At 36.9% G+C, this 19,566-nt stretch overlaps 1 protein-coding gene across 2 annotated transcripts in view; it reads right to left on the reverse strand.

Annotated features, from left to right (window-relative positions):
- EPB41L4A (erythrocyte membrane protein band 4.1 like 4A) overlaps positions 1-19,566 on the reverse strand; it is a 178,186-nt gene that overhangs the window by 31,450 nt on the left and 127,170 nt on the right. For both annotated transcript variants that reach the window (XM_027874746.1, XM_027874748.1), the window contains one exon: positions 3,329-3,419. In XM_027874746.1, coding sequence (XP_027730547.1) covers positions 3,329-3,419 — 91 coding nt within the window. The remainder of the gene's footprint in view (positions 1-3,328; positions 3,420-19,566) is intronic.

Raw genomic sequence — 19,566 nt, forward strand, 5'->3', positions numbered from 1 at the left:
TTATAGCTAATTTTCTCCTAAATAACATTTCCCCCCACTTTATCTAATACTAGCTTATTAAGACCTATTTTTAATCTTTCTTATCCAGACTGTTCCAGGGATCTACAACCAGATGGTTTAAATGATTGCCGCTCTGTAATAGTTTGAGGTCTGGAAGTGTTATTACTACCTTCCATCATTTCCATTGATATTCTAGATACTTTGTTTTTCCCAAATTAATTTTATTTTATTAAGCTCTGTACAGTATCCTCTTGGCAGTTTGATACAGCATTCAAAGTGTAAATTAATACTGGTAGAATTATCATTTGCATGGCCTAGCCATAAGCACTATTCCTCCAGCTATTTAGTTGGTTCCTTAATTCTTTAATAAAGAGTGTTTTGTAATTGAATCTATGAGTCTTTTGTGTGCTTTGGTAGGTTGATCCTGTAGGTAGACTAAAGCTATTTGTGTATCCCTGGCCTGTTCATATTGCAGCTCCTGCCCTGTTTGTGACCCCTCCTTTTCTCCTGAAGAAAACTGCAACAGTCCTATGTTTTACAAAATATGTCTAACACAAAGAAAAAACTTTCCTGTTACATGTCCCCAATCCTCAACAAGTCCTGACCAAGCCAGAGGTGCCCTGTCCTCAATCTACCTCCTGCCTAAATGAGACCTATATAAACTTTGTCTTTTTGTAGAACTCCCTTGCTAGTAAACTCATTATAAACCCTTGTTTATTTTCCAGATAAATCTGGTTCTAGTATTGATTTGTTCTGGCACCAGTAACTTTATTCACAGTAAGTGGTGGCAGCAGTGGGATGCCAGTCTAACAGAATCATGAACCTAAAATGCTTAGGGCTCCACTCGCTCAGGATAGCCCTCAGTCTGGTGCTGGGAATCTGGTGAGTACTAGGTACTAAGAGAACATTGAAAAGGGAAAAAGACTTACAGGTGTAAAAATATTTACAGCAGCCCTATTTGCGGTGGCAAAATATTAGAAATTGAGAGGATGCCCATCAATTGGGGAATGTCTGAACAAGCTGTGGTTTATGAATGTAATGGAATAATATTGTGCTATAAGAAATGATGAACAGGCAGATTTCAGAAAAACCTGGAAAGACTTGTGCAAACTGATGCAAAGTGAAATGAGAAGAACCAGGGAAACATTGTACATAGTAACATGAGCATTGTGTGATGATCAACTATGAGTGACTCAGATCTTCTCAGCAACATAACAATATAAGACAAATGCAAAAGACTCACGAAGGAAAATGCTTTCCATATCCAGATAAAGAACTGATGGACTCAAAATGCATATAGAAGCATTTTTTTCCCCCACTCACTTTATTCTTTTTCATGGTTTTATTTCTTTTTGATCTGTTTCTTTTTCCACAACTATGACAAATGTAGAAATATGTTTTTTACATCAAACTACCATTTTCAGAAGAGGGGAGGAGAGGGAGAAAAATTTGGAACTCAAAATCTTGTAAAAATGAATGTTAAAATTTTTTCTTAATATGTAATTGGGGAAAAAATACTATTTAAATTAAAAAAAAAAGATAGTATCCTAACTTCACTTCACTGCCCTCACTTTTTCCTTTCTTTCATTCTTCAACCCCCTGCAACTTAAATCACAATTGAAATTGTACTTTTAATTGCCAAATCTTTTTTTTCTGCCTGTTGCATGTAACTATCTTGCATTTCTGACTGTTCCTTACATCATGGTCCCTAACTGTAAATGTTCCCAAACGTTATTTTCTGGCCCCCTTCTTTTCTCCTTCTATAATCTCTCTCTCCTCACCTCAGTAAACTCTTACATCTACAATCCTGAGCTTCAGTTGTGTATTACCAACTGCCATTCTGGAGACAATGTGTGTAAAACTGAAGAACCTCCCCCTTTCCTGAACCTCTCTACTTCTGTCAAAGGCATCACCGTCATTCTAGTGTCTGTTTTGTAATCTCACCTTACATATCCAATCACTTGGGAAATAATGCCTTTTTTACCTTCACTACATCTCCTGCATCTTTCTGACTCCCCACTTATACAGCTCCCACTTCTAATTGGTTTTCCTGACTCAAGTCTTTCCACTCTAGTCCATGGTATACCCTGCTACCAAAGCAATTTTTCCTAAGTGTAGATTTGACCTTGAGGCTTCTCTCCTCAACCAACTCCAGTGACTTACCATTCCCCTTGAGATAAAACGATAAAAATAAAATTATGAAAAACTATCCTTCTATCCTCATTGCATATTACTTTCCTCTCACCCTGTGGGATCAAGACAAACTTGCATTTTCTTCCTAGGCTTTCTCTCAGTGGCCATTACCATGCCTGGCATTTGCTGTTTACTACTTCCACCTACTAGAATACCTCTCTTCCTTTAAGGTGCAGCTCAGGCACCATTTTCTTAAGACTTTCCTGTTCTTGCAAATGCTATTACCTTCCATTTCAAACTACCTTGTGTTTAACTAATCTAACTCAAATATTGATTTTTAGTCTTAACGTTCTGCCATAAGCAGCAAGTATCGCATTTCCTTAGCTTCCGGCCAGGGTTAAAAAGTGAGACACCATATGAACTCAGGATTGTCTCAGATTGTAGTTTAGTTGATGACTGCGGTAGTCTATGACAACTGATAAGTCTCACATAAAGAAGAGCAAGTAAGCTGTACTGAGGCTACTAATTGTCACTTTTCATTGGATTACTTTCCAGGGACCAGACAACAGAATTAGGTGAACCTGCTAAGAGGTGGCTATGTCCTTGTGGGAGGAAATTCCCAGGGCCTCAGACAGACAAGGATATTAAACCTCTATTGTCTAGGTGAAATTGATTCCTAAAGAGGAAAGGAGACACAGGGTAATCAGGATAGGAGGCTCTTGGCCTCAGAAAGAAGAACCAAGAAAAAATGGGTAGATACTGCAAAAAAAAAAAATCTAATTTAAACTTGATAGGAAAAACTTTCTAATGAGGGATGTCTGAAAGTGTAATAATGTGTGGTTCTCCTTAGAGGTCTTCAAAGTTTGGACTTCTTGTGAGGATTAATTGTGGATATGAGTAGGCATTTTCAACTCAAAATGCTATCATTCTTAAAGCAGCCTAAATGTACAAGAGTCCCGAAAAAAAGGCATTATTGTCATTGTTGTTGGCATGGGTTCTGTACAACCCCTTTCCAATTCTCAATTTGATGATTCTGTGTACCCTTGGAGAATACTGGCTGACTCATGAGAATTACAAATTCTATTTAAAAAAATCAAATGAGTAGATTCTTACCTTTGCTGACATCTAAAATAGTTGTCCTTCATCCCTATTCTAAGCCATAATCTATTGTGTTTCTTTGGTCATGTACACTAACCTTTTAACTGGCAAGGGTGCAATAATTTTGGTGGTTCCTTCATTCACTCCATTTTCCATATTTGCAGTAACCTGGTGTATGCTGTTTGATCCTAATTGCCAGAAAAGAGAGAGAGAAAAGAACATGGAAGGAGAATGAGAAAAAGAAGTTCCAATAATTCATGCATTCAACAAACATTTATTAATTGCCTAGTATGAGCTGTGTATTTAGCTAGAGCTGTGAATTCAGCACTTTGAAATTTGTTGTCTGATTTGCAACAGCATTGTTACATGTTTGCGGGCATATTTAATTATCCTATTTTGGAGAGAAGGAATGTGATATTTGTAGGAGACTATTAATATCAGACAAATTACTAGTGTTTTGGACTTGAAGTCAAGTTGACTGGTTCACTGATATGAATCATTTACTGGTTCAAACTCTAGTGCTTTGCTTACTACATGAAAAGAAGAGACTAACAGAAAGAAGAGAACAGGAGTTCCATTTAAGAAAATAGACTTTTTAGGGGGCAGCTAGGTGGCACAGTGGATACAGCACTGGCCCTGGATTCAGGAGGACCTGAGTTCAAATCCAGTCTCATACACATAACACTTACTAGCTGTATGACCGTGGGTAAGTCCCTTAACCCCATTGCCTAACCCCTCCCCCCAAAAAATTTAAAAAAAAGAAAAGTCTATTTTATGGATGGTTAAACACATCATAATGAATCATAATTAAGATCTTTCCCTTCAGCAATATCATGCTGACCTTGATCTACCTCGTAAGACTGTTCCATCAAAAACAAAATCTCTCCTTTACAGAGTCAAGATGGCCCCCTAATTATACCGAAGTAGAATTTAACAATATTAAAGCTAGGCTCTAATTTATTGGGTACAATATAAATAACAATTAAAACATGAAGACATCTGAATAAAAGCAATTCTCTAAGACAATAAACTGTAGAATAGTTACCAAGCTTTAACAGTAGAGGGAGTTTACTCACTGCAAGGAATTTCTCTGGGATTTCATTTATGACTTGCTCAATTAATCCTTCTGATGTTGGGTTATTTAAATTTTGTAGATATTCATCCAATTCATTTCATCAGTTTTGTTGGCATACAATTGGGTAAAAGAGTTCTAATAATTTTGTTGATTTCTGCTTCTTTTATTGTGAATATAAAGTTAGCTTCACTCATTAGCAATTTTAGCTTTTCTTACAACTTTTCAGTTTTCTTAGTTCAATATGGTGGTTTTTGCTTTCAATTTTTATTTTTATTTTTAGAATTAGTATTTAATTGTGCTTTTATGATTTGTTGCTTTTATAGATTTGCTTTTAGTTCAATTCCTTTATTCATTCTTTTTCTTTAGTTAACTGATGTGTTCAGAGATATACATTTTCTCCAAATCACTGCTTTGGCTGTATTCCAAAAGTTTTGGTGTCTTTCTCTGTTATGTTTCTTATATTTTTCAAGGAAAATCCTCCTACTTTCTCTTCCTCTCATATTCCCTGTCTACTCTCTTGACAAAGCAAGTAAAACAAACCCCTGTCAAGCAAAACACATTTTACCCACTAGCTGTGTAAAAAAAAAAATCTTTATTTACATTTTGAATCATATCACTTGTCTGTTGATCTATTCTCTTCTTTTTGATGAAAGTGTTTAGAAATAAAAAATTTCCCTCTAAGGCCTGCTTTGGTTGCATCCAAATTTTTTTTTAAACATGTTTTCTCACTGTTTTCATTAACTTTAAGGAAATTTTCTATTGAGAATAATTTAAATGCTTGGAATGCCATCAAAGTCTCATATTTGTCCCCTGTAGGATTAAAGTACTAAGTTTTAATCCTTTCTGGTCCACATTTTGTTCAGAATTCTTGCATGATCCTGACTGCAGCTCTGTAGCATTTGAATTACTTCTTTCTTCTTGTCTGCAGTTTTTTCTTTATCTTGAGTATTTCTGTCACCATAGTAGCCTTTTATGGTGTGATTAATTTTTAGTTCTGTTGTGATTAACTGCAGATGAGACAATGGCCTCTTGGAATAATCTGAGCCCATGGTGATGAAGGTCTGCTATTTTTAACGCAAAAATGCTTGTGATAAATGCTTGTAAATGCCTGTAATTGATTCGATTTTCTAGAGTCACAGTATAACTTCTTTTGTATGATGAATGTCATTTCAGGGAAGACACACTGATTTCACTATTAATAAAGTGAATTGTATATCATTTGGATTTTAGTTTCATTGCTAATAAAGAATATGCTTTACAGCAACAACCTCCCCCTTCCCTAAAGTATTTATTAAAAGGCTCATAGACTTAATTACAACTAAATTTTCAGAAAAAGACTATTCAGCATCCCAGATTGAGATGAATTGCAAGACATTTAAAATATTACTAAATTGCTTTTTCATAATTCTGTATTCTGTTTTGTTCATTTCTAGAATAAGACACTGGAATCAGGGGGATGAGGAATTTAGGCTCTTCTGAGACCTTTTTAATCAGAGAGGAAGTTAGATTTCTTTCTGTTCCTGCATTGATAAAATTATTAAGGTATACTTTTAGTTCTTCACCACAAACAGCTTTTTAAGACACTGTGGATGTTAATTCTACCCAGCAGTTCAACTGCTACCTCCACTTACCCTACCCTGAAGATTCAAGCAATTTTACATTCATTTGAATGGGAAAGGTTTTGGTTTGTACATAAAGATACTTTATCACTTACAACCTTATTACAATCATCTGAGAAAAATCTTTCCAGCATACTGGATGTGAATTACTTAAGCAATGGGAATTTTAGAATCAAACATGGAGAGCTGGAAGTGACCTCAGAGGCTGTTTTTTGTCTAATCTTTACATATAAAAGCCAGATAGGTGACACTGGAAGACCTTATTTAGAATTCATCCTCAGATGCTTCCTAGCTCTGTGACCTTGAGTGAAAAGACACCCTGAGTGATTCCGTGTTTAAACCTTGCTTTATCTTTGGATCAAGTGCACAGCCAGCCTACAGAAGATGGCAGTCTGAAAATACCTTTCTGCATATGTAGTTAGATATGGGAACACTCATATGTACCAATCTTGACCTTAAATGGAAGTTGTTGATTACTCTCTAAAGCAGTTCTATCCCCTTCAACTGCCTATTCCCTTGCTGTGTTAATAAACTACTTTTATCTCCCTTAGTTTGTGTCACTGACCATGGCAAGGCCTGAAAAAGCATTTCCTGTTAACAATTTGACGACTCCCACACTACCCTTTGCTCACATGCCTACTCTGCAGCGGATACCAGGACCGGCATTCCAACCTTTGTCCAATTGTGGGTTGGCGTAGACTCTCAGGACTCAGTCAGCCATGAAGTGGTGAGTTGTCTCCCCAAACTTGGGACATAGGAAAGGGGAACAGGTTGTGAGTCCAAAATTGATTTTATCATTTGTGCAGGAAGACACAGGAATAGGGCCACCAAAGGGCAAAGGCAGTGGTCTTGACCCAGCATTAAGTCATAAAGGAACAGAATGGTCAAGGCATAATAGTATCATTATTGGATCTGGACAGAGTAAGTCTCCTGATGCCTACCCACTAGGCAATCTATTACAGGATAAGTGAAAATTACCAGTTAAACTGGCAATTAAAGTAAAGCTCAGCATAGACCACACTCCTTATATAGATAACAGTGGAAAACAAATATGTCCAGATGAAGATGGGAGAATATAGAACCTTTGAATGTCAGCTGTGCATGCTAAAATCCAGACTTGGAAGGTCTAGAACCTAGGCTAATGAACTATTAGGATTGGCCAGAACTTTCAAATGGAGACTAATTCTCTTTACCAAATCCACTGGCAGGTCAACCATACAATCCAGATGTCTCAGAAAAAAGACCATGGCACCCTTACGAGCCATTTTGTAGCAAATGGTCAGAGGAAAGTATATGTCCTCTTTTCACCAGGAGATGTTGTATTATGGCAATAATCCACTCTACCCTTTCAGAGGGACCCTGTCACTGTCATCAAGGAAATTAAGACATAAGAAGACACAATACCAGTTGAAAGGGCATCAATTATTAGATGCCTTTTCTCACAAATGATGAGAAAGCAAAAGTCCTGTCCTATGTGGTGAAGTTAGGATGACATGGCCTCATTGGAATTAGAATAATGAGAGTGACTGGGGAATATCTAGGGCAACAAATGACTGTCTATGATGCTCTAGATCAGGCAGCACAACCATCAATAAATTGGGGAAAATTTCGTGCCACTTAACTAAAAATTTAGATGAACATAGTGACTTTATTTCTATATTTATTTGTTTGCTGCCACTCAGAGATTTGTTCAGTTGAACCCAGAAAACGAGCAAAGGGAAATCGCTTCATCTTATGTTAATAAATCAGCAGATGTTCACAATTTCATAAATTCTGTCCTGGCCGGAGTGGGAAAACTATTAATGAAATCAGGCGATGCAGGAAGAAAGTAGAGAGGAATAAGGATCAGAAAGGGAAATTGAGAAAGCCAGGGGTACCCCCAATATGTTTTTATTGCAAAAGAATAAATATGTGCAATGATGGTTGCTGTTAAGTAACCCCCTAAAGGCTTTCTAATGTTAAGGGCTAAAAGGGTAATAGTCTTCTTAGGAAAAAGTGACCTGAGAGCTTTAACCACTAGCTACCATACCTTCATTTTCATATCTTTTTATTACTGTGAAGTAAACTTACAGCTATTCACTGTGATCCAGAAGAAGTCATCACTCTGGGACAGGAATCTAAGAAGTTTCTGGTACTTCCGGTGACTGATTCGCTTCCAGGTATTGGTATTTATGGTTCTTGAAGTCAGCCAAGCCACGCCTGTGCTGCTCCAGATTAAGGATAGACTGCCCCCTTGTGTGCAACAATATATCACTTTAGAAGCTAGTCAGAGATGGCTTACGTCTATCTGGGGGTGATGGTGAAAGCTGTGTACCGTCTATGAGGAAGACCTATCTGTATACTGTTTAATCTGGCATCTGAGGGTTATCAATTTTGTCATCCCAAGAGCCGTCCTGGTTCTGAATCCTATTTCTCCTAACTTCAACCTTCTCCACAATAGGAGCATATTTATTCTCTTTGACTTGTGTCCTGCTTTTTGAGTATTCTGGTAGATCCCGACTCACGGTACTTTTTTTGTTTGTTTGTTTGTTTTGTTTTTAACTTGAAGCAGGCTGCTCCAGGATTATTGTGAATCTCCTGTTTGCAGAGTTGCTTGTCAAGGACCTACAAGGGGTGCACCCACCACAACTCTGATTTCATATGCTGCTTGTCTCTCCTACACAAGGAGCCTGTGTGCAAACTTCTCTTTGTGGAAAGGCCCACCAGATCGCCTCCTTTGAAGTTACAGCTTGCCTTATATGCCAGTTTAAATGGTTAGAGGCCTCTGAGGTAGCAGAGACAGTGAAATGATGATGGCCACCCCACCAACTCTGGCAGTGGCAAATTATGACAGGCCTTTTTACTGTTTTGTGCATGTACAGAGAGGGGTCACATCGGGAGTCTTCATCCAGAGGTTGGAGCCCCACCAGAGAGCTCTTTGTTATCACTTGTGCTAGTGGAGAAGGGTGATGTAGGTTTACCTTTGGGGCCGCTGTTGAGCTTGTAAAAAGGAGCCTTTGTTGCTGCCTTTTTCACTCCCAATATAAGACTCAAGTGGCTGGCAGGGTGGCTGCTTATTAGGCAAAAAGTTTTGTCTGATCCTAATCTCTCTACTCATGTCATAAATCCAGTCACTCTCCTTCCAGAACTGAAAAAGGATGAGGTACTACATGACTGCTGGCCCACTGCCTTGCCTCCATACACATTCCCTTAGAGGAGCCTGTTTTTATTTATTTTTTTTATTCATTTTTTTTGCTTTTTGGTGAGGCGATCAGGGTTAAGTGACTTGCCCAAGGTCACACAACTAGTAAATGTTATATGTCTGAGGCGGGATTTGAACTCAGGTCTTCCTAACTCCAAGGCCAGAGCTCTCTTCACTGTGCCACCTAGTTGCCCTTTTTTATTTTATTTTACTTATTTTTTATTTATTTTTGCTTTGGAGGAGAATGATATTGTGTATGAAAATGGGCTGTGAGTTACTGGGGAAGTAGTCCTGTCAATGGATTTGATGACACTGACCAGGACTTGCTAACTGGCCAAGAGCCTCTGAATGAACATTTATACCGATTATGCCATTGGAGTCTATGAAGCACCTGGCAAAGTTAAACAGATAGTTCATGCCCTACTTATTAACTAACTCTTTCAAGCCCTTTTGCTTCCTGAGGCTATTTCTGTGATGCACTGTATGAGAATGGTCTTTTTTGCAAAATGGCAACTGGGTTGTGGCCAAATGAGTTGCCCTGGGGTCATTGAGAGCTGCCAACCACTCTTCTTGACTATTCTTCCTTAGTCACTGGTGCTGAAAAAGGATTAGTGCTCCTCCTGTGTCTGCAACTCTATGCCTAGGGTGGCAGTGAGCATTCAAGCTCACGCTTATGGCACTCCTCCCACCCCATGCCCCTTCCTGGTTTGTTGTTTATGCAGGCTCCCACCATGTGGTCTCAAGCTGTTTTGTGAAAGAAAATCATCAGAAAAGGGGAGATTGTGGGAGTTCCTAACATTTTAAACCTGCAGATCAACGTTAATAGAGTTGCCAAAGTCCATGGTCTACAGATTTTGGCAGCGCAGAGACTGATGGAGCCCTTGGGTTGAGGCAGTTCCAGTGACAACAAGCCATGGCAAACACAGTAGCAAGGTACCTGATCAAGGACATAATATTAAAATTGAGCCTCCCATTACTACTGATTACAACCAAAGGCCATGCTTTACCATAGAAATAACCAAGCAAGTCTACAGCTACCCTTAGCCTGCATATCCCTTACCACTCACAGTCATCAGAGGGAGTTGGACAGCTAAATAGGGAAGTTAAGACCCTTTGGGGACAACTATGCCAGGAAACAGAGGTACATAGCACCTTTTCCTCAGTGGTACATAGCACCTACACAAAAATTGACCATATATTAGGGCATAAAAACCTCACAATCAAATGCAGAAAGGCAGAAATATTAAATGCATGCTTTTCAAAGACCATGATGCAATACAAATTACATGTAATAAAGGGCCATGGAAAAATAGATTTAAAATTAATTGGAAACTAAGTAATCCAATCCTAAAGAATGAGTGAGTCAAACAACAAATCATAGAAATAATTTCATTAAAAAGAATGACAATGAGACAACATATCACAATTTATGGGATATAGCCAAAGCAGTCCTTAAGGGAAAATTGATATCTTTAAAGTCAAACATCAATAAAATAGAGCACATCAACGAATTGGGCATATAATTAAAAAAAACAACAAATTAAAAATCCCCAATTAGTAAGCTTGAAAGTTAAAAAAAAAATTGATCTAATAACCTAAGCAGGTTTTATGGGGAAAAAAAATAAAAGAGGTAAACCATTGCTTAATTTGATTAAAAAAAGAAAACCAAATTTCCAGTATCAAAAATGAAAAGGGTTTAATTCGTCACCAATGAAGAGGAAATTAAAGCAATTATTAGGAAATATTTTGCCCAATTGTATGCTAATAAATCTAAGTAAAATGGATTAATATTTACAAAAATATAAGCTACCTAGATTAACAGAAGAGGAAACAATACATAAATAACTCCAAAAAACACTGGCTGAACAAGCCGTCAATGAATTCCCTAAGGAAAAAACCCGAGCTTCAGATGGACTCACAAGTGAATTCTACCAAACGTTTAAAGAACAATTAATTCCAATACTATTTGGGAAAATAGTGTAAAGTTGACTAATTCCTTTCATGACACAAATATGGTACTGATATCTAAACCAGGGAAGGAGAAAATGTATGATTTTGACTATATTAAGTAATGTAGACAAAATTAGAAGGAAAGCAGGAAAGAAGGAAAGGGTTTTTACAGCCCATTTGTCTTCATTGAGATAGGGAACTGAGAAGTTTATAAAAATTCAAAAGCCATTCCCCAACTGATAAATGGTCAAAGTATATGAACAGGAATTTTTTAGAAGAAATTCAAGAAATTCAATAGTCACATGAAAAAATGCTCTTAATCACCAGTGGTTAGAGAAATGCAAATTAAAACAGTTCTGAGGTACCACCTCACACCTATCAGATTGGCTAATATGACAGAAAAGGAAAGTGACAAATGCTGCCTAGGATGTGGAAAAATAGGGACATAAATGCACTAGTCCAAACATTCTGAAGAACTATCAGGTCTGTGTACCAACAAGATCAAAGAATCTCTTTGTGGTAGGAAAATTGGAAGTGGAGATGATACTCATCAGTTGGGCAATAGCTGAGCAGTTTGTTGTTCAAGCTATATGATTGTTGGGATATTGTGCTATAAGAAATAAGCAGGATGGTTTCAGACAAACCAGAAAACACTTGCAGCAAATGGTATAAAATGAATTCAAAACTACAACACTGTGTACAATAATAACAATACTGTAATGTCATGATCAGCTGAAAGCTATTTCCTCAGTTGTAAAATGAGGGAAATAGAAGTACCTACTTTGTAGGGTTGTAAGGATTAAATGAAAATTAATTTTGGCTTCATAGGTACTATATACATGTTTGTTTCCTTCTCTTCTCCCACCCATCTAGTCCCTTTGCTTATTAGTAAATAAGACCCAGGAAGAAATAAACATTTTCAGTTTATGAACCTTCATCCATCAACCACTCTTTCCACGGTATTACATTTTGCCCACATCTTATGGTAATTTTGTCCTGCAGCATAACTTAACTGAGAATAGTAAAAGAAATCTTGAACAATGTACATCCCCATGAAGAATGGAAAGATCTTTTTGGACAAACTGACTAGCTTTGCTTATTGTAAATTCCATGCAGAACAGAAAAAAAGGTCTCAGTCAAAACTGCCTCTGAGTGCCATAAACGTTTGTTTTGCTTTTTTTTAAAATTTTTTTTGCCAAGACAAAAAATACTATGAAATTAAAAGTGCTTTTTAAAATGATCATTTGAACTTCTATAAAGTATAGCTTTTCCTTAGTCATGCAACTACTTTAAGAAGTTTGTAAGATTTATTTGTATTTCTTTTCTTTTCTTTTTTTTTTTCAGTCAGTGACAAAGTTTATCAAAACACTGATTAAGGTGAGCAAGATTTTAAGAATCTGCTATTGGCCAGATTTTAAGAATCAGTGATTCAATGGGGGCAAGAGGGACTTTATACACTGAAAGATTGTGGAAAGATCTGGATCTGGATGTAATCTAGGAGTGGAATAGAGAAGGGGTCTAAATGGAATTAAGGGTGGGAAGTGATCTGGAGGTAACAGACAATGAAGGGCTGGGCTAGGCTAAAGGTAACAGACAGTTAGTTGGAGATTGGGTGTGGGGCCACAATGAAAGGTCAGTTGAAAAGATTACTGGGATGAGTGGATGCTTCAGACTTGGCCATGTGGGAAAGTTCAAGGGAAGTTTGGGGGAGAGGGGGGAAACAGTGTTTTCCAGGGCCCAGATCCCGTCATTCCCCCCTCTAACAAATGGGACTTAAATTCTTTTGGGGTAAAGGGTGAAGGTCTCAGCTTCTGAAATTTTTTACTTGCTGGCAAAGGGTGCAGAGCTCTCCCTGCCTCACTGGGTCCTGTTCAGACTTCTGAACCTAGCTGATGCCAGGTCCAGTGGGCTAGAGACCTTGGACTTGGTGGGAGTTTGGTATATAGCCTGAGCAGTCATCTGGAAGTTGATGGCTCGGATCCTGATTTATTTGTATTTCTAAAAGTTGAGGTAAAAAACTAGATTTTTAAAGATTGCTTTTGGGAAACTTTAAAGTTGTATTGGTTTTGTATTGCTTTATTGTGACGCTGCTAGGCTGACGTAGAAGCAAATCTCAGTCTGAATCCAAGCAAAATACAAGTGTATCCTGAGTCTGACAAAGAAAAGAGGTAGAAAATATTCTGATGCTATATGTTCCCAAAATAAACACCACAGCTGATAAATACTCTCTGCCCATGAAAACCTTCCTGAAAAAGGAACCCTAAAGGATCTGTTGGAAAACACATCTTAAAGTGACTAGCAAAGCCGAAGTTCAACATCAAGCAATAAAGATGAAAATATCTTTGAAGGTGTGGTAGACATGCAATGCTTACAAAAAAGTACTCGCTGAGTCAAGGGAAGACTTGCCTCCATGATTTATTTTCACAGAGAATTCAAGAGTTCAGGTAAGGCTGTACAGAAAGAAACTTAAGGAACAAATGCTTCATTTCATAACATTTTCATTAAAAGAGTAAATTGATTTAAGAGCAAGTGCACTAATAACTCTGGAAAAGGAATTCTTTGGAGAGTGGTTAAAAATACTAAATTATTTTGTAATTGAGGATATATTACATTTTCAGCGTAGCAAATATAATTTTAAAGAAACCCATCTAGTATATGGCGTTGAAGTGAGACTTTATAGGGAAATATAGCAATTAATTTTCTGTTAAGTTTAGAAGAGCAATTAGGAAATTAGCGGTAATTTTTTTTGAAGTTTAAAAGTAAAGGCATCTATGCTACATGGCCTTGTCTAGAAGTTTATTTCCAAAAGAAGAAAGCTATGGAGTGGTAGTTACCAAGCATGGATGTTTTAAGTGAGGAATTTTTTGAGGATACATGGACATGAAGGTGGGAATGACTGAGGTTGTTTGCTGGGCTTTACAGTATAGTAGCTGATCATTTATGCAAGTTTGCTTTGTATTTGATTTTGAAAGAAGAGCCATTTAATTTGAGAGAGTGAGAAAGGAGAAAATAGCAGCAGAAGGCATCTAATGTGATAAAGAGGAGATGAATACAGAACTCAGTGAATGGCCTCATTTTCTCAACTGTGATGGTGGGTATTAGAGCCATAGAACAGTTAAGGGTTGATGAAAAAGTTTGGAAAATTCCCTGCAGTACTTGGTACAGTGACTTACTTATGAAACAGGTTATTTAGCATGATATTCTGTAAGTATATTCAGGAGTATGCGTAGAAGTGAAGGCAATGCATATATGGCAGTCATCCAAGGCTGCTGTGGTTGGCATGAATGATATAACTGAAGATATGATTAAGATATAGGAATTCTAGAAAAGGACAATGTAGAATTAAACTGGTTTACCAAGCCTTCAAGATAATGAAAGAGTTTGCCCGTTGCATGGGTGATAGTCTATGATAGAAAAGAAGTTGAGATATGATATCACTGACCATATACAGTGTTGCACTCAGAAGAGAGGAAGAGGAGGAAAGCTTATCCAGAAAGAGAATTTGAGAGTTCCTAAAGACAGAGTTCATGCACTTGTAGTTGATAGCAAATGGTTGAAGTCTTAGGTCACAGGATATGGAGACATGGAAAAAACAGGTGCGTAGGGTGTTTAATGGAATATCAAAATACATGTAGAAATCCTGTATTATGAGGGCTGGAGTGAGGGTAGGAGTTCTGGAGTAGAGGAAGATTGTGAGCCTCCTGATGAATTCATGGTGAAAGGGAAGTAAACCACATGGATATCTAGACAATAGCTTCTAGGATATTGATTAGATGATAGATGTGGATTGGATTATACAAATCTCAACAAAAAGGTATTAAATGGTACAGATAGTAGGAAATTGTCCTTAAAGGAGAAAGAATATAATTTGTGCCAATAGTTTATAATTAATAAATATCAATCGTGTTTTTCATCATTTCCTAAGATAAAATTTATTTCTACCTGAAATATATAATAGATGTTCATATTTAAATAAAAATTAAAAATTATCATTGAAATTTGAGATTTTAAAAAAAATAATAGCTATATTTGATGGACAGGCAATAAAGCCATGTTCTCAGGTAGCCAAACAACTACTGCCTCAAAGAATCACCTCCAACCTGATGCTGGTTGAAGTATCCCAGGACCCTGTCTCTGAGATCCCTTGAATGTAATTTGTCTTACACTTTCATCTTTTATCACAATAAGTTAAAGGATGAATATGCAAATATGCTACCTAAATATTGAAAGTTACAGTACAAAAAAATAAGAATTGGGTAACTGATTGGAGAAGAATTCTCAACAGAAATAAGGTATAGAAGTGACACAAAAGACAGTAAGTATAATCTCGATAGCATAAAGTTTTTATGAAAGCATTTACACTAGGAAACTCGGTTCCATGAGAATAAGGAAGTGACTGATGGTAGGTAGGAAGTAGTGGAGCTGTGGGGAAAAATCTTAACTATTTCTATTAAGGATCTGTTGCACAGGCTAGAGATGGAAGGCACTGGGACAAACTTACAGTGGAGCAATTAAATCTTCAACCATTTTGAAAGTCAATTTAGAACAATGTCAAGAAAGTGACTGTCTCATATATACCAAAACATTGAGAGTAGAAATTTAAGTAGGTGGCAATTTTAGCGGCAATGACTAAAAATGAAGGCAATGGACCCAGTACAATAAAAGAAATAAATATGTAGAAGCATTAGAAGGCATGTCAACTTATTTAATGTGAAGTAAGCATAACTAGCAAAATGATCCATGACTACAATGAATGTAAATGGGGAGAAAAAAAAAATCAAAGCTGAATTAAGTGTAGTAATATTTTAGCCAACATAAGTAAAGGCTTCAGTCTTGCAGAAGTGTCTGGTTGAGCCAATGAAAATCATTGAGAGAAATGATTATTAATAACCAATGATTTAGAGAGACTCAGAGTTCCCCCTTTTTCTATTATCGTCGTTTCAAGACCTCAGTCTTAGAAGGTTGAGCTAACCTTCTCTATCTGACCCCACTTAACCTTACAAGGAATCTCTGTAATCTCTAGTCTAAGGTAAGGTGAGTTCCACTCAATCAAGCTGAGGTGGAGATAGATCCTTTTGTCTAGAATGCCCAAGGCTGGGGGTGGTCTGGGTATAGGGATAGTCTCTTGGTCCAGAAGTGACAAGTCACTAGCAGCCCCTCTTAGGAGTTAGCTCACTTCTCTTTGTAAAGCCCACCTTTCATTGTTAATCAATCAGAGCTGAATGCTGTCTGATGGAATGCCTCTTGTCCAAGGGCATATAAACCTCAAAAAGTGGCCATGTTTGCTCTTTGACCAATGAGAGGATAAGAAGCCCTTTTTGTCGATCATATGCTGGCTGTGATTAATAAAACTGATTATAATTTACCCAAAAACTTTGTCTCTCGAGATTATTTTATTTGCCACATCATTAATCTTTATGGATGATATTCTGTGTTTTCTTGAATTGATTATTCTATCAGAATCAGAGCTCAAAGGGACCTTAGAGATCATCTAGTTCAACAACAGCAATTATTGCTCAAGGTCAAACAGAGATTAAGGTCAAGATTCGAACCTAGATCCTCTGACTTGTAATAGCAGCTCCTGATTCCAAATCCAGTGTTCTTTTTTCACTAGACTCTGATTTCCTTTCAGTTTTCTCTTCCTTTTTTACTCTCAGGTCTGTCATAGCTCTTAGGTTTTGCTGGAATGTCTTGGCTGTTTGCCCAGAGTTTAAACAACAGTAGGTAGAGACCGGAACCTTTGGTGGTGAACTCTCACTCAGGAATGTGCTTCCTTAAACAGTGTGCTTAAGGTTGAGCTCTGAAGCTTTCAAGTAGAAATGTAAAATATACTTGTTCAATCTAGTTTTTGATATATGTGATTGAGAGGTTGAGATAAAGGTTTTTCGACTAACAGAAAGTAAGGGACGCATTCATTCTGTTCAATATTTTTAATTTTGGAGGTGGCACCTTCTATAAAAGGTTCTCAAAATCTGGTCCAGGAACCCATGATGGTTCAAAAGACTTGCAGCTTATAAGATCAGAACTATTTTCATAATAAGATTTAAATGTTTCTAATATTTTAAGTATTGATTTAACCCATATAAACAAAACTCTTTAGGTACAGGGGATAACCCACATTTTTTTTTAAGAATGTAAAGAGAAAAAAAAAGAACATAAAGGGGTCCTGAGATCAAAAGTTTGAGAAGCGATGTTAGGTACAATATTACATGATAAATAATACAATTAAGAAAAGAAGATAATATAAAAATAATTTAACTTCTCTCCTATTGTTTTTATCACTTAAGTTTTAACAAGGAAAAAAAATTATATAGTAATGATAGGTGAGTTTTCTCCTTATTTTGGTGGAGCTCTGGCCTCAGTAACTCTTCCCAGGTACTTTCTGACCATTTCTACCCCCACTGGAAACTTGGACTTGACCCCTTAGTTTCCTAACTCTGATATTAGCTTTTGCTTTATGTGGGTGACTTTGGTCCAGACATCTCCTCATTATGTCTGACTTCCCTTTCCACCCCTCTCCTGCTTTTCAGCACCCCTATATGTATTAGAATGTAAGCTCCTTTTGGGTAGGACTGGCTTTTGAAACTCCATCAACCCAAGAACTTTAGAGTTAGAGAGCTGTTTAGGTCACTAGTTTAGTTAAGTGCTCAGGGTCAGATAGCCTAAGGCTAACTGTGGGGCCAGCATGCAGTCCACTAAGCCACAATGCCTCTCATCGTAAATAGATTAGTAGTGATATTGGAGGCAGAAGTGATGCAGAAGAATGAACAATGAATCATGTATCAGAAAACCTAATTCTTTTCTCAGCTATACCATTTATCAGCTGTGCTACTTTGGATAAAATAACTTAATGTCTTTTAATCTCAGGTTTCCTTATCTCTAAATGGAAATAATGCCTGGTTCAACGTAATTATAGCAAAGACCACTCAGTTCCTTTTGCTTTTAAAAAAGAGACTAACACTCTAAAATTCTGTCTCTTTAGAAGGAAAGTGATTTCATCAGCCTATATAGCATCCAATGTGCAGGTGATAACAGCAACATTCAGAGTGCTTCAGTAACTTTCTACCACTCAAAACATTCTTTAAAAAGAACAAGTTTTTGCTTGAGGTAGCTGATATTTTTTGGCAGCCAAGTTTTATATTTAACAGTTTTGACAGTGGTAAAATGCCAAATAAACATAGTATTATTAGATTCAAATCTATAGCAAGTCTTTCTCTAAATTTCCATGGTTAAAACAATTTAAAGCTTGAAAACATGGAGACAACTTTGCTCGTGAAAACTCTTCCCCCAAAAGATCTAATTTTTTTATAGTAGGTTTATTTTATTTTATTTTTAATTTACAGAATAAAACAAGCATTTCCATAACATAGTACAATAAAAAAGATGATTGTACATGAAACAGCAAATCTATTATGTACAACTTGCTATTCCTTTCAAATATACAACAAAATTATCATGTAAACTTTTTTCCCCTGCTTCTCGCACCCCCTTCCCCTCCTTTCAAATAAAGAAAATGCTATGGGTTTCTGGCCGGGGGAAGAAGTAGCAGCATCAGATTTCACCACCTGGCTCCCATGTAGGTGTGAATGTATTTTATTGCTGTTTGTTTTATCTATTTTTGTTTATTCTTTTCTGATCTTAAATGTATTAGTATTGGAGATGAAATGAATCAAATTACAACTTTGTGAGCTTTGAAAAGTGGGAAGCCCATGAAAAGTCCCCTCTGCAACTGGAGCTGGTAGCAGTAGCAACTGAGTCTGGTGTGAAACAAACTCTGAGGCTTAAAGATCTCCAAGACCTAACAAAACCAACCTAGTAAAATCAAGCCCCAACTTTAGACAGTGTAAGCAAAATCTGAAGTATATTTGTTCAGAGGGAATGTTTTGTAGCAACCAGTTTAAATCTGAGTTCACTCTTCCCAGGAACTAAAATATATAGAGATATGTTTTCAGTATGGAATGTTGTTTTACTTCGGTCCTTTGCATAATTTCTCACTAAATACCCTTTTATAAAAGCTAATTAATATTAAGAGGTTAATTGATATTTAGTAAATGGTAACTAGTCAACTGATATTGGGGAAAACACACTAGATGATGTTCAAGAGCTATACTACCAGATAATTCTAAACCCTTAGGGGTTTCTCCTAGCAAGAGTGGGGTTGGGGAAGTGAGACACAAAGCTGTACTTACAAGACAATTTGAATTGTTAGACAGAAGTCATTCATGAAGAACTGAAGTGGGGAGGCAGTGTGGTATACTAGAGAGAGATCTGGAATCAGGAAAATCCTGCCTCTGACACTTTCCAGCAAGTCATTTAACCTCCTTCTCTCTATGTCATAGCATTGATGTGGTCTTCCAATGAGAAAATAAATGGATGCAAAAACCAAAAATAAGGAAAATATTTTTTAAAAGAAACTGAAGGCACTTTGGGAATTTGTCTGTAGTTTCATGTTGGTCCCCTTGGAAGCATCTTTGTAAGGTAGGTGATAGAAATTTGCTCAGACTTCCATA

This window comes from Vombatus ursinus, unplaced genomic scaffold (assembly GCF_900497805.2).
Source record: "Vombatus ursinus unplaced genomic scaffold, bare-nosed wombat genome assembly UNPS02014807.1, whole genome shotgun sequence".
Taxonomy (NCBI): Eukaryota; Metazoa; Chordata; class Mammalia; order Diprotodontia; family Vombatidae; genus Vombatus; species Vombatus ursinus.